This window comes from Xyrauchen texanus, chromosome 22 (genome assembly GCF_025860055.1).
Source record: "Xyrauchen texanus isolate HMW12.3.18 chromosome 22, RBS_HiC_50CHRs, whole genome shotgun sequence".
Lineage (NCBI taxonomy): Eukaryota > Metazoa > Chordata > Actinopteri > Cypriniformes > Catostomidae > Xyrauchen > Xyrauchen texanus.
The window spans coordinates 38,987,850-39,010,174 of NC_068297.1; the positions used below are offsets into that span (position 1 = coordinate 38,987,850).

Here is a 22,325-nt window from a genome sequence, read left to right on the forward strand (position 1 = left end):
GCATTGTATTATTATTAGGTTAATTCCTGGACTTAGTCCTTGGATATATATCCTTAAGATATATCTACTTAACATTTTATAATCAAATATACATTTTCTGTATTATTACATTTTATTCTCATTATTTCATATTTTTATTCACTTTTTAATTTTAATTCTACAAAATAAAACTTGTTATTCCTTCTACAAATCATCTGATTTATTGAAGTCATTTTCCATCTGCTGAATCTCACTGAACCGTAATTATAGTCTACTGTGTTTCACAATTACCATATGACTTTCAGCACAGGGTAAAGCAAAGAAAACCAAAATGCACTATTTACCAGGAGTTGTAAAAATAACAAATGCGATCAAAAGTACACTGGTAGCCAAACGTTTGGAATGATGTACAGATTTTGCTCTTATGGAACGAAATTGGTACTTTTCACCAAAGTGGCATTCAACTTCTCGTAATATATAGTCAGGACATGTGAACAATTACTATTACAATTTGGACTACTTCAAAGACTTCTCATAAAAAAAATCCTCCACGTGCAGCAATGACAGCTTTGGCATTCTAGCTGTCAGTTTGTCCAGATACTCAGGTGACATTTCACCCCACACTTCCTGTAGCACTTGCCATAGATGTGGCTGTCTTGTCGGGCACTTCTCATGCACCTTACAGTCTAACTGATCCCACAAAAGCTCAATGGGGTTAAGATCCATAACACTCTTTTCTAATTATCTGTTCTCCAATGTCCCAATCTAACCTTTTCTTTTTGTTTTTCTGTTTCAAAAGTGGCTTTTTCTTTGCAATTCTTCCCATAAGTCCTGCACCCCTGAGTCTTCTCTTTATTGTTGTACATGCTGCTGGTGTTTAGCAGGTAGAATTCAATGAAGCTGTCAGCTGAGGACATGTGAGGCATCTATTTCTCAGACTAGAGACTCTGATGTACTTATCCTCTTGTTTAGTTGTACATCTGGCATTCCACATCTCTTTCTGTCCTTGTTGGAGCCAGTTGTCCTTTTGTCTTTGAAGACTGTAGTGTACACACATTTTTATATGAAATCAGCAGCAATCATGTGACAGGCTGGTGTTTGGAGAACTACACCTTACCTCACATTTGGAAAAACAAGGTGACCTAATGGATGACACTCATCTCATCGTGAAGGTTGAATAATACAAAGGTCTTTATGACCTGCAGGATTTATTGTACAAACATTTGAGTCCAAAAGAAAAGGCATGGGAGGCAGTTTCCTCAGGTGTTGGTGTGGATAAGTTTTCATTTAAAATGTTTGTGATACTACCTTTCACATAATAAACACATTTTCTGTAATAAACATATATATATATTATTATATTTGACTGGTTCTTTAAATGGTTTCATTTCTTTTAAATAATTGTATAAGTGTTGTTATAGAAAATGACAATTCTGAATGAATTTAGCTGCTATCTTGAATAACATAAAACAAAAACAAAAACAGAGTGGACTACATTAAATGTGTATCATAGAACTTGATTGATAAACAGTTACTTTTCAAAATACCACTGTGTTATTTATATCAACTGAATTGCTGGCAGATCCTCACAGCACATTCCAAAACACAGCGTTGCTGCACAATTAAATCACAGTATTAATGAAAGCATTGCCCATTTTTATTCAGCACCACACTCGTGCTTGTGGGATATTGCTTATATAATGTAATTACAACTGATTTATTATTACTATTCTTTATTAATTCTACATTGTACATTACATTTTACTATACAGTAGTAATGCATTTCCTTCACAAGAAACATTCTTTTGAAATTCTTTCTTTTAAATTGAGCTTTTTATTTTGGCAGCAAGCCGAATGGACTTGTAGTTTTTATGTTTTGTTGAATGACAACAGCTTTACACTTCTGGCTAAGCAGTTCGCTATATGGTTTAATGTGCTTATCAATCCGCTAAAAGCTGCAGTTTAATTATACACTCAACAACCTCTTTATTAGGTAAACCTGTAAACCTACTTATTCATGCAATTATCTATTCAGCCAATCGTGTGGCAACAGTGCAATATATAAAATCATACAGCTACTGGTCAGGAGCTTCAGTTAATGTTCACATCAGAATTAGAGAAAAAATTTGATCTCAGTGATTTAAACCATGGCATTTTTGTTGGGGCCAGACATCCTGGTTTAATTATTTTTGTAACTGCTAATCTCCTGGGATGTTCACATGCAACAGTCTCTAGACTGTATAGAGAATGGTGCGAAAACAAAAAACCATCCAGCGAGCAGCAGTTCTGTGGGTGAAAATGGCTTGTTAATGAAAGAGTTCAGAGGAGAATGGCCAGACTGGTCCAAGCTGACAGGAATGTGACCGTAACCCGGATAACCACATGTTAAAACAGTGCTATGCTGAAAAGCATTTCTGAACATATGACATGTCGAAAATGGAGGCAGATGGGCTACAGCAGCAGAAGACCCTTCCGGGTACCACTTCTGTCAGTTAAGAACAGGGAACTGAGGCCACAGTGGGAACAGGCTCACCAAAACTGTACAGCAGACAATTTGAAAAACATCGCCAGGTCTACCAAATCTGGATTTCTGCTGCAGCATGCAGATGGTTGGCTCCGAATTTGGCATAAACAACATGAATCCATGGATCTAACCAACCTTGTGTCAGCGGTTCAGGCTGGAGATGGTGGTGTAATGGTGTGGGGAACGTTTTCATGGAATGAAACACATATGGCAGAAGTAGTAAGTGTAGGATGCCATTCTGAACCCAGCCAATGTGTGCAAAAGAGGAAGTAAATGGTCTGCACTTATATAGTGCCTTTTTAAGCCTTAACGCTATTCAAAGCGCTTTACACTGCATCTCATTCACCCATTCACACACACATTAATACACCAATGGTGGCAGAGCTGCTATGTAAGTTGCTAGCCTGCCATTGGGAGCAACTTGGGGTTCAGTGTCTGGCCCAAGGACACTTCAGCACGTGGAGTCATGTGGGCCGGGATTCGAACCACCAACCCTGCAATTAATGCCCGACCTGCTCCACCAACTGAGCCACAGCCGCCCCTGACTCTGCACCTGTGACATTGGTGGGTCTCTCTCTCGTCACACTAACATCTGCTTCTCAAATTCATAGTGGGAAAACTCCTTAAGCTCTGTAATTGTGATTGCACTACAAAGATTGACAGAATTTTACTAGATTTAATGGTTGTTACAAAAAAATACTGTTGTCAAATATTTACTGTAAAATCAATGCAGGCTAGTTAATAACACAGCAAATTGCTGTTAAAAAGTAGGGATGGAGGTGGTTAGCAGTACTTCTGTAGTGAGCTGAGTGGTTGTTGTTTCTGCTGAACTCTTAAAGGTGCACTCAGTAATTTATTATATAATTTATAAAGTTTTACTTCTAAAGAAATTAATAGAAATTTTGAAACGTATGTATAAAATCATGACCACTCATTTGAGATTAATAGTTAAGTCATATCAGTAACCTTAAAAGCTCTTTTATTCTACATAGGCCAAGGGCACCTCATGGCGGCAGCCATGTTAGAATAACAAAACCTGCTAAATACTACTCGCTTAATCTCAGTAACTTTTCCTAACCTTTCCAGTCGTTTGTGATTACTGGATAAGTATTTTTAAGATTAATTTTGATTTAGATTGATTTGCTAATGAATTATTTCAAACTAATTTGTAACCCGTTTGACTGATTCATTTAAAAAGAACTGACTCCGAGCTCAAATTGGAAAATACAATGGCTGCATATACACTGCAAGGCTTAATGCACAGATCCGATCTTTTGACCGTATATGATTTTTTGTCCCACCTGTTTACATTCACTGAGACACGATTTGTATCTGATATCTGTTAATGCCCAAACTCTAATTATTCCATTACTGATCGCTTTCTCTTATGAGCGTCACGGTTCACCCTCTTTTATAGACTCGTTCTTTCAATATAAATAATTATAAAAAAACTAATACGGAAGAAGCCATACTTAAAAAATAGACATTGAACAAGGGCAAAATCTACACCTGCATCCCTTTTATACGACCTACAGTATATGGTTTTTACAGTGCAAGGTATCAAACAAATCATTAATGAATGTGACTTTGAAGGCGAGTCATTAGTTGTCATATAAAACAAACAATAAAGCACTGAAAATTTAAATAACTTTGCAAAATAATTTATTTCCATCATCTTTCATGCTGATGTGCCCCTTTCAATGTCACAGGTGCTGAAGATGTAAGAGTGGGCTGGACCACAAATGTACAATCATCTCAACAGGCTTTGATGTCTATCAGAAACGCAATGAGCCTAGAGATGTCAAATATCCCTTTTGGTGGGAAAGTGGGAGTTGAATCACTTAAGGGATTTGCTTTGATATTTTTTCACTCTACAATTTCTCCAAAAAGTTTAATTACAATGGAAGAAAATGCCTTTTTTCAGTCCTGATGAGCGCATTTAAAGTTTTATTTTTTTAACACTGGCAGCCTTTCGCTTCTGCACATGCCAGTCCCTGAAACAATTCCTGTCTGGTATTAAACAGAGAGGTATGAGACAGGTGTCACACTGCCAAATCGTGGTTTTCTCAATGCCTTTTTCTTTGCAGAGCCTGCACCTCCTCCGACCTTTGGATGCATTTTTTCTACTCCCAGATGGGGCGGGATCACCCATGGGAATTGGGTAACAACTTCCTACAGCACCTGAAGTTCGGCTTGGTGTGCTTGCAGTTGGCCGTGTTGTGCCTGCATTTGACCATGGAATGCTAAAAGTTGACCATGGAGTTCTAAAAGTTGACCACAGAGTCCCTGCAGTTAACTCCAGAGTGCCAACAATTGGCTCCATTGTGCCTGCAGGTGACTCTGCAGATGTTCTTGGAGCAGGGGAGAAGCTAAAGTCAACAAGCTGCAAACTCAACTGCTCCCTAAACACCTTGTGAGTCAGTGGTTTGCATTTCTTCTCCACCTCCAACACCTTATGCATTAAGAAGCTATTGACTACAGCAATTTCGACAAAGTGGTAAAACAGAGTTTTGTACCATTTCTTTGTTTTCAGACCTATGCAGTAGTACTTCAGGAGGGCATCTGACAAGTCCACACCCCCCATGAACTTGTTGTACTCCTTTACCGCCTCTGGAACTGGGACACTACATTTTGACCAGGAACCATCAGCATTTCTTATTCTTCGCAGCACTGTGTCACCATTGTATGCCTTGTGAATAGTGGAGCACATAGTAACATCCTTAGTGTCTCTCCATTTGCAGAACAAGAGGTTTCCATCCCTGATCCATCTCAAAGAACCCCTTTCTGCATTTTTTGGAATGGGATTTTCCATGGACTTCAAACTGCCCTGGCGGTTCTCACGGATAGTCCCACATGCCCCAAAGTGCATTTTGTACAAGTCAAGGAAGAGGACTCTGCTGGTGTAGAAATTGTCCATATAGAGATGATAACCACTCCCAAGATATTTTACATGTAGCAAGTCCTTAACTGCGTCATATGCCAAGCCCTTGCCGGATCGAGAAAGAGACTTGCCAGTGTAGATGTTGAAGTCACAGGTGTAACCATTAGAATCAGCCAGGACAAAAAGTTTAAATCCCCATCTGGTGGGCTTGTTCCGCATATACTGCTTCATGCCTATACGGGCCTTGGATGCCACCATGCGTTCATCTATGGAGATATTCCTGGTAGGATGGTAGTATGCTCTACAAGAGTCCAAAATGCTGTCCATCAGAGGCCTCAGACGGCAGAGTTTATCATACGATGGTGTCCCTTTTAACTTGTCATCCTCCTTGTCATTTTCCGGGTCGCTCATGTGCAGGGTCCAAGTGATAGCATCAAACCTGCAGCGGGCCATCACAGAGGAACAAAAGGGTGCTTTATAGAGCCTGTGGTTGCTCCAGTGATCACCGATTTTACGAGTTCTCAACAACCCCATAAAAATAAGCAGCCCAAGATAGTGGAACATTTCCTGAATAGTGAGAGGAAACCATGGAGTCCTCTTTCCCTGTGCATATCTTCTCAGTCCATTTTTGTTTGTGTTCTCACAGAGTGTTTCGACCACTTGAACACTAAAGTAGAGCTGGAACAGCTCCAGTGGAGAATAGGAGCTGCTCTTGTCCAGATGCACACCAGGAGGCCGTGCAGGTCTGAACTGAAGCAGGAGAGGGCCTGGGTCTGGTTCCAAGCTGTCTTTCCATGCTTCTTGTTTAGTTGGCACTTGCATGTCCATAAGGTCACGTTCAGGTGGTGTGTCAGTTCTCTTTCTTTTCTGATGGGATGCATTTGCAGTAAGAGGCTCACTAGAAAGCAGAGAATAGCCCAATTAGCCCAGTAACATTTTGTTTCACTATATACTTGCAGGTTCCAAGATCAACACTTGGTAGGCTTCTTATTGTATTTTATTTTTGGCCTAAGCAACTTGAACAAATCAAAGAGAAGCAGATATTTAATTATAAAATAAGCTTAAAACGTATTTATGGATCTGACATTTTCTCAATTCAACCATCATTGGTAAGTGTAGAAAAAGTTCATTTTGGACCCCATATGTAAATGGTTTGAAATGAAAATTAACTCAAACCAAACTAAACTATCTGCGATTTAAAATAATAAAATTCGATTTAAAATAATAATAATATTAGAAAAAGACATTGACATTTTTCTACAGCAAACACAACACATTCTTACCATTCTCACTTGTTATTTCTGCATCAAATAATACATTGCGTGTGTGTGTTATCAACGTTACATTTGAAGCGACAGAACAACTTCATGGATATAATATGGTAATGAAATGGTAGAAATGTTCTTTCCAGACACAATGATTTAAATGTAAATAAAAAAAAATATTTAAATCTAATAATAAAAAATAACAAAACAGAAAATAATCTTGCATTATAGACCATACCACAAATATTAATAGCAAGAAATTAAGAAATAGTAATTTTTGTTGCAATTCCACTTGGTCACTACCGGCGCAGAATCCCTTATATCAGTTTAAATTGTCAAAGAATTATGGTGCTCCTCATTTACTTTCCTTACATCCTAGCTCCTCCTCCTTTGGATATGAGGAAATGATGCAAGGATAAAAAATGTAGAACAATGTTTATTTACCCTTGAAGTGAGACATACAGTGTCTCCACCCAGCATGCGAATTGCCTTTGTTTATATGTGTATATTTAAATCAACCTTGAATTTTATTTTGTATGAGATAACTTGCAATTGCGTTACTGTGAATCTGCCATTATTTAAAAAAAAATATATATATGTACCCCTCTGTTGTATGAGTTCGCATTGCCCAACAAGTGTCGCACAATCCCCTGTATTGTAGACTGCACTTGTTACTTTTCTCAGTGCTGGATGGGCCTTTATTATTACTGGATGAGGATTTAAAAAAATGCTTTAATAGATGCTACTGAGGCGGATTTCCATTCGCAGGTATGAATCCTTTCAATTATCAGTTTTTATTAAAAATAACTATCCAGTATAAAATGTCTCCAATGAGATATAAAAAAGTGTTGAGATTTAAAGGGGTTACGACATACATTTTTTTATATGTTCCCTGAGGTTCACTTGAAATATTAATAAAGTGTGTTTGCACAGTCATATATTTGTACAACATAATAATTTTCAACCCTCATTTGCTCAGTTTTGGTGCTGCTTCTTCTTCAAGACTTGACAGTAAACGCCCACTGTTGTGATTTGCTCTCTGTTTGACTTGCCATCTCACTGCTCAACGATACTGGGCGGGGCAACAGAAGTGATAAGGTAAAGGAGGAGTTGATGTGTTGTTGTGGAGGCGGTCAGATGCAAAAGTATACCGCAGTGTGACATCATAATGTGGAGGAAGTAGTGAACGAGTTGTTAAGGCATCTTGGTTTCAACAAATCTTTTTTTTTTTTTGCTGTGAGGAAGAAGTTTTGAGTTCTTGAGTTCTGAAACTTACATTTTGTTTTTATAATACAACAACATCTTCTATGTCAAAAGATCAAGGAAAATTTGACTCCATGTGTCATGACCCTCTTAAGTCACTGTGGCAGTGGGGGCGTGGTCAAGCGCCCGTCCAGGAGAGAAAGCAGTAAGGGCGCTTACACCTGAGCTAGATTGTGTCTAACACCTGTGTCTAATTTCAGTAAGCCTGGGGAGAGCGGCATAAAAAGGGAGCAGACACAGAGCCTCAGGAGAGAGTGTGACACATCAGTCCAGTGCTGACGTAGGCTGCATGAGAGAGTTACATTATATGAAGAAGTTTATGTTTGAAACTGTAAGCACTGCTGTGTCAATTAAAGCCTTACCTCTGTTTGGAAGCCCTGTTCCCAGCGTCCTCAAAGACAGCGTTACAGTCACCATTAATTAAAAATTGACCAGTCTTATTTTTGGATGTTGCTGTTTTAATAAACAATTTATCCATGCATGCTATTTAAAAAAAAAGAAAGATTTGCCCTCTTAGTCTTTAATCAAAAACAACAACTTGTTTAGATGCTCACAATTATTTCCTCAGCAGAGAGCTCCGGAATGACTGCTCCTTTTTATAACAAAGTCTTTTTAGGCAAGTCAGGTGACTCGGCGGACATCTTTGGAACGCTCGGGCAGCAATTTTCTATGTAAACAAACAGCATACAAGTGGAGCTATCTATTTGAATGAGGAAAAGACCAAAACCCTCAAAAATGGGTGGTCAATATTACTACCAAAGAACATATTTAAAATAAGCAGTAAAATCTGACATCACAGGTATCATAAATTGTGCTTTTTTTCCCCTCCGATTACGCTAAAAAACGTCTTGGTTACGTATGAAACCTCGGTTCCCTGAGATAAAGAGAACGAGACATTGCGTTTATTAATGCATATGAGGAGTGCCTTCTTACACAACATAGTTGAAACCTCTTAACACCTCTATTATTCTAATATTGGCTATGGTGTTTGATCCCAGCCACTTTTGGCACGAAGCTGTCCGCTATATAAACAGGTGCACAAACACCATTTCCTCAGAATTTCTGACGAAGAACAAGGAGCGCATCACTCGTGCCTCAAGAACTCTTTGAGTCTTGTAGTGCGGATAGCATTCGCAATGTCTTGTTCCCTTCGTCTCAGGAAATTGAGGTTACGTACATAACCGAGATGTTCTCTTATGAATCAGTATACTTGACATTGCTTTATTAACGCATATGGAAAACAGAATCCATCACGCCGCACTACGACATAACCTCCCAGAAAGAAAGCATGACACCGCAGTTTCGTGGGACGGCAACCAACATAAGTATGCTGCCGAAAGTGACCCTCATGTTGGGCCAGGAGGGGGAGCACTCAGAAGGCATATAAGAATTACAATCATATAGTTTGAATTAACTCCTTCACAGGCAGTTGTGTAAAAAGATGGGGAGCTCGCCCTTAAAGGGAGGAGCATAAGTATATATATTTGGCCAATGAAATAGCAAGCGCTCTAAACAGAGAGGACTTGTGAAGAGACAGACATGTTATCTAGGTTGTAAAACCTTGTGAATGTGTTTTGAGAAGACCATCCTGCTGCCAAACATATGTCTTGTAAGGACACACAATTTATCCTTACCCATGAGGAGGCCATGCCTCTAGTTGAGTGTACTTTATCACCAATTGGGCAAGTCTTACCATGTGACTCATAAGCCAGGGCAATTGCATCGACAAACCAGTGAGAAAGTCTTTGTTTAGAGAAGGACATTCCTTTCATGCATCCTCCATAGCATACAAAGGGCTGATCAGACAGTCTGAACTGGAGTGTACGCTCAACGTAGCGCTCAAGCGTGTAGCGCCCGCATAGGGCATAACAATTGCAATGATTGTTCCTCATATAAATTAAATGGAGGAGGGAAGAAGGCCTGAGGTGAACCGTCTTGCTCCTTTGAAGATCTTTATGATTAAATCATGCTTGCCTATATGGTGTCACCGGCTTCATGTGCGTGATATGCAGATATAGTCACCACATACACTTTGAGCATTGACTGAGTGTGTCCTGCATCTAATCGCTCTTGAAGAAATATGAGAATTTCATGTATGGGGCAGTTTACTTAGAATTTTTGCCATGTCAGAGACACCAGTTAGTGAACACATTTCATTTTAGAGGCGTCTTGTGGACTGTGCTCTGGCCTGTAAAATGGTGTTCATGACTAAATAAATCAGTTCTGGTGCGTTCAGGGGCCACACATGCAGGTTCCACAGATTGGGCTGGGGATGCCAGAATGTGACTTGCACCTGAGAGAGGAGATCCCTCCTCAGGGGTATTTCCAATGGCGAGCTGTACAGCATCTCTATCATGTCCGGAAACCATGGCTGGTTGTGCCATTGATGCAACCAATAGAATCGTTTCCTTGTCCTTTCAGACTATGCATATGAAAGCGTGAATCAGGCACGACGGGGGAAGCGCATTCTTGCATTTTGCCAGCCATGCATGGGCCAGCGTGTCATGGCAACATATATACGGCACTACTGTTGTGTTGTCCGAACTAATCAGAATGTGGTGATTCAACAATATCAGAATGAAAAGCTCTCACAGCTAGAAAGACAGCCAGTAGCTCTAGGCGGTTGACATGTCACACCCCTTTTGTACCTGTTTCCAGGTGTCGAAAGTCGGCGTCCATTAATAATAATAATAAATAATAATAATACATTTTATAGGCACCTTTCACGACACTAAAGGTCACCTTACAAACAAAACACAAAAAAGTAATCCATGAAAGCATCAACAATAACAACATTAAGCAAACAATATTATGATATACAATAAGACATTGGAAGATACAAAGTATGAACTCAATACATGCACAGTTATAAAAAGGCCTGTTTAAATAGGGGATTTTTAAGATGAGATTTTAAAAGTATGAACACTATCACTGTTATAAATATCCAGAGGAAGGGAATTCCATGAGTATGGGGCAGTACAACTAAAGGCTCTAGACCCCATAGTGTTCAGATGAATACGTGGTATAACAAGAAGACTTGACGAGGAAGATCTGAGGGTACGAGTAGGTGTATAGATATGAAAAAGATCGGAGAGGTATGAAGGAGTAAGATTATTTAATGCCTTATTGGTAAGAAGCAAGATTTTTAAATCAATTCGGTACTTAACCGGAAGCAAATGCAAATGTTGAAGAACTGGTGAAATGTGTTCAATAGAGGGGGTTCTAAAAATTATTCGTGCAGCCGTGTTCTGGACTAGCTAAAGTTTATGAAGAAGTTTTGAAAAATACCAGAGAGTAGAGCATTGCAGTAATCAATACGTGATGTAACCAGTGCATTAATGAGAATGGCAGTGCTGTTCAATGTGAGTGAGAGAAGAAGACGATTAATATTACGTAAATGAAAGTATGCAGAGTGAGTTATATTATTAACTTGGGCTTCAAAGGATAAGGTGCTATCAAGGACGACACTCAGACTCTTAACCTTCAAGTGGCAATAAATAAATAATAAACAGAAGAGGGCGCAAAACTGAGCCTTGTGGAACCAGAAAGATATAATCTAAACCAAGACAGGGGGGTGCCCGTAATTCCAACTGAGACTATCCTGTCTAGGAGGATGTTATGTGAGATTGTATCAAAGGCCACTCTACGGTCGAGGAGAATGAGTATAGACAGCTGACCAGAATCCGCAGCCAACAGCAGATCATTAGTAATTTTGACAAGAGCAGTTTCTATACTATGATGTGGATGGAAACCTGATTGAAATTGTTCAAACTAATTATTAGCTGAAAGGTCATCATAAATCTGAACTGCAACACTCCTTTCCAGAATTTTGGAAATAAATGGTAAATTCTGATAGGACCAAAATGATCAAAATTAGTAGGATCTGCCCCTGGTTCCTTGAGTGTTGGTGTTATTGAAGCAGTTTTTAATGATATAGGAACCAAACCAGAAGACAGTGAAGAATGAAAGATCTCAGTGATTAAAGAAGACAAAGAAGGTAAATAAACTTTAACTAAATATATTAAAAGAGGATCAAGTTGACAGGTGGTGGGTTTGGATTTCCGAATAATAGAGGATATCTCCTCAACGGTAGGAATTTTAAAGTTAGAAAAGGCAGAAAGAGGTAGTTCAAAGGAAACTGAGTCTGACGGGCCACAACCAGCATTATTTAAAAGTATTTTCTTGTGAATATTTTACATTTTGGCATTAAAATAATCTTTGAATGTGTTACATACAGTAATAGAATACATGTGTGATGGTAGAGTCTCGGGTGACTGTAGGATATAATTTACAATGGAAAAGAGAGATCTAGCATTCCCTTCACCTGTCCTAATTAGATTAGTATAAAATTCAGATTTCACTTTAGAGATAGCATCCTTATAATGTTGCATATGATGAGCATACAATTCTTTATGAACCAGTTTTGGCACACAAACGCTCCAGCCGACGGGCTTTAGTTTTAAGCTGGCATAATTCAGGGGTATACCAAGGAGCAGAGTGAGTAAAAGAAACAATCCGTGATTTCAAAGGGGAAAACAAGATCTCATAAAGTGCATTGTTATAATAAGATACCAGGTCATCCATAGTCAATAAATCAACTTTGCTTTAGAAGGTGGCAAGTTCATCAGCAAAGACAGATATATCAATAGTCTTGATACACACAACACCCCAATTGTGTTGTATGCATTTGTAGTCAGCACTTTCTTTCTGAAAACTTGACCCAGCATAACACTTGGTTGGTAAAGGGCAGGCACTGTCCATGGTGATAAGAACAGCCAGACAGTGACGAGATACCGCAATGCACATAAAATGAAATGATTTCAGTGGAAATGTCAAAGAAACAGACACCAAAGAATGGCCAGTATGCGCTCGTTCATGTGGTGCGCACGCATGAACTCCTAAAAATGTCCGTGAAGACTTGCCACGCAGGACAGTAGACTTATTAATTAATATGACACAACCTCTATCGCGTTCTTTGCTAGAAGATTCTGTATTTCGGCTCGTCATACTGGCGCGTCTTCAGACGGAACCATGGAAGACAGAACTGGGCGGCCGCAAAAATTGGATAACCATGTTCGATAGTTTATTAGCACCCAGTCGGAATGCCATTAAAAGCTCGCCACACGTCTGCGTAATGGGACCGAGGGCAATTTGGTATGTTCATAACATGATACAATGCTGTGCTCACCATTGGGATGCGGTTGCGCATAATTTGAGGCTTTGAAGTGGGAAAGCCCTTTATTGTAAAGTGAGAGCGTGTTGTGCATGTGCAACAAGCCAGGTTATCTTTTTTCAATCTTTGCAATTCATTACAAGATATAATGCGGCGCTCACCACTGGGAAGCGGTTGCACATAATACGAGTCTTTGAAGTGGGAAAGCCTTTTATTAAAAGTGTGAGCGTATTGTGTGAGCGCTGTACTCTTTAATAATCTTTGTATGTTCATACATGACATAATGCGCCGCTCACAATTGGGAAGCGGTTGTGCATAATGTGCAAACTTAATTGCATGTGATGGGAGACACAGAAAACAACATTAATAAATGCAATATCAGTTGTACCAAGTCGTAAGAGCACTATTTTTCCCGGTTTGTATAGCTAATGCGCATGCACGTTCTCGAGTTGATTGAAAGGTGATGTCAGTATCTAAAAGGTGACTGGCTCATTTACCTGTAAGGCCGGACTTGCTTTCTACATCCGTCGACTGTTGGGCGTTCCGATTTCTCCCTTTAAATTAATGTCTGCACGACCCACGGACAAGGTATGGATTTCTTTTTTAATGATTAAAAAACTTTTCTTGTCTCTTTCTTCAGGATAAAAGCATCTGCTAAATGACTACATGTAAAAGTAAATGACTTTCGGAGCTTAGTAATCGTGTTAAAGTCACTAATAATGAAGCGCCTCGTGCTGTTGTTTTGAATGAGGTTGCGTTCTATTCAGAAGTAATCATCATCATTTAACATTTAATGTGAGAGCTTTGAAAGGCAAAAATAAGGGTAATTTGGATCTCACTTTAAGTACGTTTTTTGGAAATTATGTTTGAAGCGATCTTACAGCCCCCTCCGGGAATTCCCTAAGGGCGGGAATGCCGGAGGATTTGGTTTTCAGGACCCATCCACACACAATGCTTTTAACAATGTTTTAAACCTCGGCCAATTGGTTCCCAGAATCAGTGGATGGGTGATGCGGGAATTAACCTCGGCCTCCACTTTATGCTTTACTCCCCGCAATTTAATAACGGTGGTCACTACCGGATATTCGTGAACATCCCCATGCACACACCTCACCAACACCTTGTGATCTGTACCCAAAGCCCCGTAATGAACCAAGTCATGGTGGATCGAGGGTCCCCGTAATGAACTAAGTCATGGTGGATCGAGGGTCCATTACTGGACACAGATGTCCCGGTACCCCGCAACTCCAACAGACCGGCCCAGGCTCCCCGGCTGCACCCTTGGCGGCGGAGGCATCACCCTGGGAAGGAAGACGGAGAGGGGTAGGGGCGGCGTGTAGTGCATCTCGCGGAAGCGGGGCAAATACACCCCCCGTTTCCGTCGTGTGGGGGGGGGACAGGATGGGAGGGTGGAGAGGGAGAAGCAGGAGGGGAAGTAACGGAGAGAGAGAGATTTGGACTGCTCGCCGGCTTCGGGGTAGGCCACCATGTAGGCTTCGGCCAGCTGGACGGCATCATCCACCAAAGTGGGGCCATGGCAATGAACCCTATATCACAGTTTTCCTGGGCGAGCAGGGCTTGGTGATGGGTTTCCTGGATGCTAGCCAGGGCGTGGATGACTTTGCTCAGTGGTGAGGTGTCCATGGTGACCAGTCGTCCTTCTTAATCCCGGGTTTTGGCACCAGTGTAACAAGTTCGAGCAAGAAGTCATCCAGATACTACTGCTTTTATGCAAGCGTTCAACTTCACAAATAAGGCATGAGCTTTCCAGCCACACAAATAAAGACCAGGCTTTTCAGCTTCACTAATGTAGGTGTTGTTCAGCTTCACACGCCAGTCACTGGCTTCTCGTGTCGCTCTTCCTCTGCCTCACTGGTGTTCTCGGCGGCCTTTTCAAGCCCATCTCCGTCATCACTGTAACAAGACACTGGTGTTCTGTATCATTAAATCACCAGAATGACTTGATAGCAGCATCATAATTACAAAATATTATTTGTGTATATTTATGTACCTTGTTGTTATCCTTCTCACCCAATAATCACATTGTTTTGTTTGTTCTTGCCTAATACCGCTGGTCATTCTGGTCATTTATCAGTGTGGCATAAAATATATGGTCTAGTAAATGTTGTTTTAAAATTTTAAAAATTTTAATGTCACAACGGTTTCTTTCTCATCTTTATGTATTTAAAATATGTTGTAATGCTTTTTATTTGTTGTATGAAACCACACACTGATAAGTTGTGTAAAGCAGTCTTTGGACTTCATCTATAAATGACAAGCCAAAGCATATAATTTCAATGTTTTGTATTAGAAGCTATTAATTAATCACTCAGGTTTATAGAAATTTTTTAATAAGTTTATGCAGCTTATTTAGAAACAAAGTCAAAATAAATTGCTTATTTAATATTTTACAGCAATTATGGTCAATGCAATTTTACAGTTAAACAGTTTTTAATGTGCAAAGTATTGAAAATCAAAATGAGTTTACAATTATTTTCACACAGTAAAAATATTATAAATAATTTACTTATTTTTTTCTACAGTACAATACACTTCCAACAACCATTATTTCTGTATTAGTGTACTAATGAAAAGATGGGTACATTTTTTTGTTATTTCTTATTTTAAGTAGGCTATAACAGTCACCACGGCCAAAAACAATCAGTCTTCAGCTTAGTGAAAATACAAAAACAGCTGTCACAACAAGCACAACAGATCTTTAAGTCTCCCAGCGTGCAATCAAAAGTCATCCACACACTCGCAGTCTTCACGTCTACTTACAAACTAGTGGACAAACACCGGAAATACGTTAAACAAGTGGGTAAGTAGGCAAGACCAGAACCGAAAGTGGGGGTATTGGGACAGGGTCAGGGTCATGGAGAATTGGCGTGAGAAACGTTCGTAATGGCGGCTTTATAATAGCTTTCTTTGTCAGTGTCTTGAGGGCGGAGAAGCAACGTTACGAGGAAGCATTTCAATTAGTCCTCCTTTTCTTGGTGTCCATGTGTTTTGTTTCGTTTTGTTTTCTTTTCTTTAGTTATAACAGTTTTCTTTTTGCAAAGTACTTTGTTAGCATTTGTATATCTTGTATGATGTGTAATTTGTAAATAGTGGGGTTTATGGGTGTAGAGTATGGATACAGGGTGTGTTCCTTGTATAATGTACGAAATTCTGTCGCTATTGTATTTTTGAGCAGTTTGCTCCCAAGACTTTTACCCACAATTTCACATACAAATATTGCGATTAGATTAGAATATATATAACAACCTTTTAATTTAAAGAAGACTTCCTTCCTAAGGAACATAACATGTATGAATTATATTACCTTTTTAACCCAGTCTCTAATTCCCCCTCATCTGAATCTGAATCTGAATGAATGCTTTCAAGACCAGAAGATGAGCTGTCTTCATCTCCAAATTCATCCTTCATATCTTCACCCAGCTCTTTCTCCAGGAAAAACGTGCTCGAGCAAGAAGGCAACGCCATTATTCGTTCTATTGCTTTCAATCTACCCATGGATTGAAATGTCAGCATCAAGCCCAACTACCTCGAAAATATCAGTGAAGCCAGTTGCAAAGAAAAATGGGCTCCTACTTTTGCGCGCATATTACTATGATTACGGTAATTTCCTGGCGAATTAGAAAGATATGCAGCGAATCTTGACAGAAAAACATGGCAATATTTATTAAGTGTTTGGTTGGTGTTGATATTTACTAATTGAACTTTATTTTAAAGATGTAGGTTAATTCTTGCAAAGCACCACCCATTCTAACGCCACACTTCCTAACGACATTGATTTTCTTAACTTAAGAGACCTTTAAATAAATAAATAAATGTTTTTGTTAAATGTACCGTGGCTGGTTGTGGCTCAGGTGGTAGCGGTGGAAACCTCTAAGGTTAAAAAAAAAAAAAAAAAAAAAAAAAGCGCTATATAAGTGCAGACCATTTACATTTTTGATAAATTATTTCTTTCAAGGGGCCTCTAAAAACATATTCACTTAATATGAAGCCCATTTACTTTAGCAAATCAGTTTGAAGATGCATCCAAATCAACACAAGGTTCAATTATATTATATTATAATTTATTGTGTAAATTTGGAGTAGGATATGCGTCAAACGTCACCACATTCAATACCTTGTGATTGTTCTCTATTTTAAAGAGAGGGGTCCATTTAAATACGCAGAAAGAATGAATGCCAATTTCTTGCAAGGGTTAGGTAAAAATATGTTATTTATTCCATTACTTATGGTTCATGCAATAAACAGATTCAAATAGGATGCAATGTGAAACGAATCGGTTACCTAACGTAACCTCGGTTCTCTCTAGATGAGGGAACGAGTATTGCGTAAGCTAGCTTACGCTACGGGAAAGATTCATCTTTTCTTAGATATTGAAGCCAAAAAATTATCCTTAATTTTGTATCATTTGTCAACGCAGTGCAGCAACTGCAGACCTTGAGCGGGCTAGCTAGCGAGCTCATTGGTTGCTCTGCGGCAACTGCTGCAGCCTATAGACAAACTTGAGCGAACTCGGCGTCCAATGAGAGGCGTCCGGCGCTTACTGCATCAAAGCCCGCCAAAATGGGCGTGGCTAGAGTGCATATAAGCGTAGTTCAGTGAGGCTGGAACCCTGGTTTTCATTGAATGAAGCGAAAGTCGCTGCGTGGCGCGAAGCACGGCTGGCTACACAATACTGGTTCCCTCATCTAGAGAGAACCGAGGTTACGTTAGGTAACCGATTCGTTCTCTTACAAGAGGTTCTCTCGTATGCGTAAGCTAGCTACGCTCACGGGAACCCATTTTCAACGCCGTCGCACCAAGCATCCACTGCATGAGCCCCGGGGTGGGGGACCGGGGAGCCCTTGTGAATGGGGAAATAATATTTGGCCGGCAAGAGTGCGGGCCAGTGTGTGTGTAATACATAAGCACATAGTGGGAAGGGAACGACAGAGCGCCGGTGCCGGTCTGTGTGGAATGAGTCCCATCAGTGCAGCTGTAGCGTATTAAACCGCTAGTAGTTTTGCCTGCAGGGCGGGCACTTCCAGATTGTAAAATCTGACAAAGGTGGAGGGGAAGCCCAGCCCGCTGCCACACATGTCGTGAATGGAAATCCCGCTGGACCATGCCCACGATGAGGCCATGCCTCTAGTGGAGTGAGCCCTAATGCCCAACGGGCATGGCAGGTCTTTGACGGCGTATCGCGGCAGCAATAGCGTCCACTATCCATCTAGATAGTGTCTGTTTCGAGGCGCGAGACCTTTGGTGCGCCCTCGAGCGAAAGCAAAGCTGCTCAGAGCGTCTGAAAGAGGCGGAGCGCGCAGTATACAATCTCAGTGCTCTGACTGGGCAAAGGAGATTGGCGTCGTGTTCAGCTATCGGATGCTGGCAGCGCCGATAGGGAAATGACCTGTGCTCTGAAAGGAGTACCGATCACCTTGGGAACATAGCCGTGTCTAGGCTTTAAAAATGACCTTGGAGTCACTTGGTCCAAACTCAAGACACGCAGTGCTGACAGACAGCGGCGTGAAGGTCTCCCACGCGTTTGACTGATGACAGGGCAGTCAGAAAAGCGGTTTTGAGTGAAAGGTATTTCAAATCCACGGATTGAAGCGGTTCGAAAGGGGGCTTTCATAGTTTCGAGAACTATAGAAAGATCCCAGATAGGAACCGATGGAGCGCGGGGGTTCATCCTTCTAGCTCCCTTGAGGAAGCGGATGACCAGCTAGTTTTTCTCAGTGACTGGCCATGCAGGGGTTCAGCGAACGCCGCGACGGCCGCCACATACACTTTGAGCGTGGATGGGGATCTGCCCTTATCCAGCAGCTCTTGTAAAAACACAAGCAGCGACGACACCCCACATGTCCGTGGGTCCAGGTCTCTGTCGGTGCACTATTTTGAAAACACAGACCATTTTGACGCATAGAGTCTTCTCGTGGAAGGGGCTCTAGCGTGTATGATGGTGTTTATTACCCCTTCTGGCAGAGCGACAGGTTGTCGTTGATCACCCACGTGTGCAGCGCCCAGCGCTCTGGGTGGGGATGCCAGATCGTGCTGCGAGCTTGAGAGAGGAGATCTGCTCTCACTGGGATGGGCCATGGTGCTGTCAGTGACAGCTGCGTAAGCTCTGGGAACCATGTCTGATTCTCCCAACGCGGGGCTATGAGGAGCACCGAGTGACGCGTTTCCCTGATCCTCTGCATTACCTGTGGCAATAGCGAGACAGGAGGGAAGGCGTAAAGCGGGCGGTTGGGCCAGTCCTGGGCCAGCGCGTCCTCACTTTTCGAGAAAAATATTGGGCAGTGAGACCCGTGTTGGACGCGTCTGTCGAGATGACTTTTCGGCGAGATACAGCTCCCATCATCACTCCCCGCTGATACCATTCGGCCACTGTCCAGGGCTGCAGAGCTGAAATACAGGTCTGAGTCACCTTGATCGGCTGGCGGCCTGTGGCCCAAGCCCGGCGAGACGTGCGGGTGTTTAGCCAATGCTGAAGCGGGCGATGCGCAGTAAACCCAGCTGAAGTACTGCTGCGGCTGAGGTCATGTAACCTAGCACTCTCTGAAATTTTTTCAGAGGAGTGAGGCTGTTCATCTGAAAGGACGCGGCTAGTCAGCTGAACACGCGCGCTGTGTAGATAAGCTGAGCCGTCATTGCCACGGAGTCTAGTTCTATTCCAAGGAAGGAAATTGCCTGACTGGGCTGTAGTGAGCTCTTGGTCCAATTGACTGCAAGACCCAAACTGTTCAGATGGCTGAGGAGAACTGTTCTGTGAGACAGAAGCTCCGTATGTGACTGTGCCATAATCAGCCAGTCGTCCAAATAGTTCAGAATTCGCAAGCCCTGACTCCGCAGGGAGTGCGGCGCAGCACCCATGCACTTCGTGAAAGTACGAGGTGCTAAAGACAGGCCGAACGGAAGGACGGTGTATTGATAAACCTGGCCGTCGAGGCGAATCTCAAGAATGGCCTGTGACGGGATTTATCTGAATCTGAAAGTAGGCATCTTTCAGATCGAGAGAGATAAACCAGTCCCCTGGCGCGTATGCGCGAAGAGTTTCCTGATTGTAAGCATTTTGAACGGTCTTTTTGCAAGCACCTTGTTCAAACCCCTGAGATCTAATATTGGTCTGAGGCTGCCATCTTTCTTGGGAACAAGAAAATAAAGGCTGTAAAACCCCAACTCGCTCAGCGAAGGCGGCACTCTCTCTATGGCCCTTTTGCACAGAAGGTTTGCTATTTCTGAACGAAGCATGCAGGCTGCTTCCGTGTTCACAATAGTTTCGAGCCAGCTCTGAAGCGGGAGGGCGGCGATAGAACTGTAGCAAATAGCCCTGTTTTATTGTGCTTAACACCCATTTGGATATCCCTGGGATAGCTTCCCACGCTTTGAAGCGTAACGCTAGAGGGTGAATGGCCAAATCGCCCTGATTGCCGCTACAGCAGCTGAACAGAATGTGTGGCGGCTTACTGTGCTTATGCATGACTGCTTCGCAGACAGCAGGAACAGGCTGTTCTGTGAGTGACTTCCCGATTGAGGTGAATGGGGAAAGAGTCACATCTGTTAAGTGATGCGCGAGCATAGTCACGGGCACGGGACTTACATACAGAGAAGTGTTTGCTGGCCGTGTGACAGAGCGTGCAGAGATTGGGCGCACGCACGTATTGGTGAGCGCGTTTATTGACTCTAACACTCGAGCGGGTTGTGTCCGCTTTATTTAAGTGGGCTCTGATCGGGACACGGGAAGTGTAATGCTTGTGTGTAGAGATGAACACTGTATTGTGGGCACATTTTCTACACATAAGGCTGGTCTTGTGACAGAGCGGCCAGAGAAGGGGCGCGCGCACGGATTGTGGGCGCGTTTATTGACTCGAACACTCGAGCGGGCTGTGTCCGCTTTATGTGAGTGGGCTCTGACAGGAACACGGGAAGTGTAATGCTTGTGTGTAGTTGTGAACACTGGATTGTGGGCACATTTTCTACACATAAGGCATGTTTGCTCTTTACAAGATTTCTTTGGGTCGCCGTGAAAATGGCGTTTGAGTGCAGGCAAGCGGGCAGTATCACCGGCTTGTTGGCTGCTGAATCCACCACTGTAGTAGCCTGAGAGAGGGGGACTGACAGGGGGCGAAGCTTTGATGGTGGTCCGGCCGAGGCGGGACTGAGCCGTCGTTTTTTCAACAAGGCTAGGAGGACTTCGGTTGCTCAGGTTTCAGCGCAACCTTAGACCGAGGCCCGCGGGGGGGTGGCGATCTGCGGCGGCTGTCTGAGCGCGATCGAGAGGAGCTAGCGTGACGCGGCAGGAAGAGGTTCATGGCTTGGGTGGCTTTCTGGACTTCTGAAAAGCGGTCAACAATGCCACTCACCGCGGAGCGAAAGAGACCGGTCGGAGAGAGCGGTGCGTTGAGGAACGTGGAGCGCTCTGCTTCTCGCATGTCGGCTAGCGTTAGCCACAGATGTCTCTCGGTCACAGTCAGCGACAGTGGGGATTTCTTTAAGACTGCAAGGGAAGCTCAGCTTCCCCTATAATGTCAAAAAAATAATGGTCAAATATGTACTATTGTGTAAACAATTTATTGACTAAAAATGCGTTAGAACACGTTCATCTCGAAGACGAGTTCGTTCAGAATCAGCTACATTACATATAGCAGGTCGGCTGACTCGATTTACTTCTCATACATTCCCGTAGCGTCAGCGCATTTCCCTGTTGAAGCCGAGCGTCCATTGACTTCAATGGGGCTGCTCTGAACAGTTTTTTTCAGTGCTCGAAAATAGACGGTCATTGGATAAATGCTGCGATTATGTCTCGCCCACGGACGCTCAGCGTCTCTGGGGGTGAATGAGGAGTGGGCTGGCCCGGACTCGGGCTTCAGCGTGATGATTGGAGGATCTGTCGAAAGACTGCATCTCCTTTTGATTGACAGCGAATCTGTACTATAAGAAGTCACTGAAGCTATTTCGGCTCAGTCCCATCGCGGATTTCTCAAGTGTAGTCGAATGACAAACTGCTGCAACCTATTTCTTTATATTTGTTTGGCGAAATTGCTAGTCAATTTGCATAATACATTTCACACAATTATACACCACATTCCTTGTTTCAGTTTTACCAAGTTTAATATATTTTGTTTTAGAGCGTTCGTTCGTTCATTCATTCATACAGTAGGCTAGGCTAGCGTCATACGGGTGAAACTGCGCACGATGGCAGACGGTGCTAATATTGTCGACCTGATTTTGGCGAAGCCA

The 22,325-nt window shown here is 42.1% G+C and overlaps 1 protein-coding gene across 1 annotated transcript; it reads right to left on the reverse strand.

Annotated features, from left to right (window-relative positions):
- Window positions 1-1,089: 1,089 nt before the first annotated feature.
- Window positions 1,090-17,203, reverse strand: LOC127662612 (piggyBac transposable element-derived protein 4-like). Its single transcript, XM_052153881.1, has 2 exons — window positions 16,411-17,203; window positions 1,090-6,282 (listed from the first exon to the last, which is right to left on the reverse strand). Exons 1-2 carry the CDS (start codon window positions 16,617-16,619, stop codon window positions 4,443-4,445), a joined length of 2,049 nt encoding a protein of 682 aa, XP_052009841.1. The 5' UTR covers window positions 16,620-17,203; the 3' UTR covers window positions 1,090-4,442.
- Window positions 17,204-22,325: the final 5,122 nt, after the last annotated feature.

What these genes read in the sequence shown, in the direction of transcription:
- LOC127662612 (XM_052153881.1), bottom strand. Translation starts at nt 16,619, where the DNA reads ATGCTGACATTTCAATCCATGGGTAGATTGAAAGCAATAGAACGAATA. An exon ending in TTAGAGACTGGGTTAAAAAG is followed by an intron (nt 6,283 to 16,410) that starts GTAATATAATTC and finishes TCTGCTTTCTAG; the next exon opens with TGAGCCTCTTACTGCAAATG.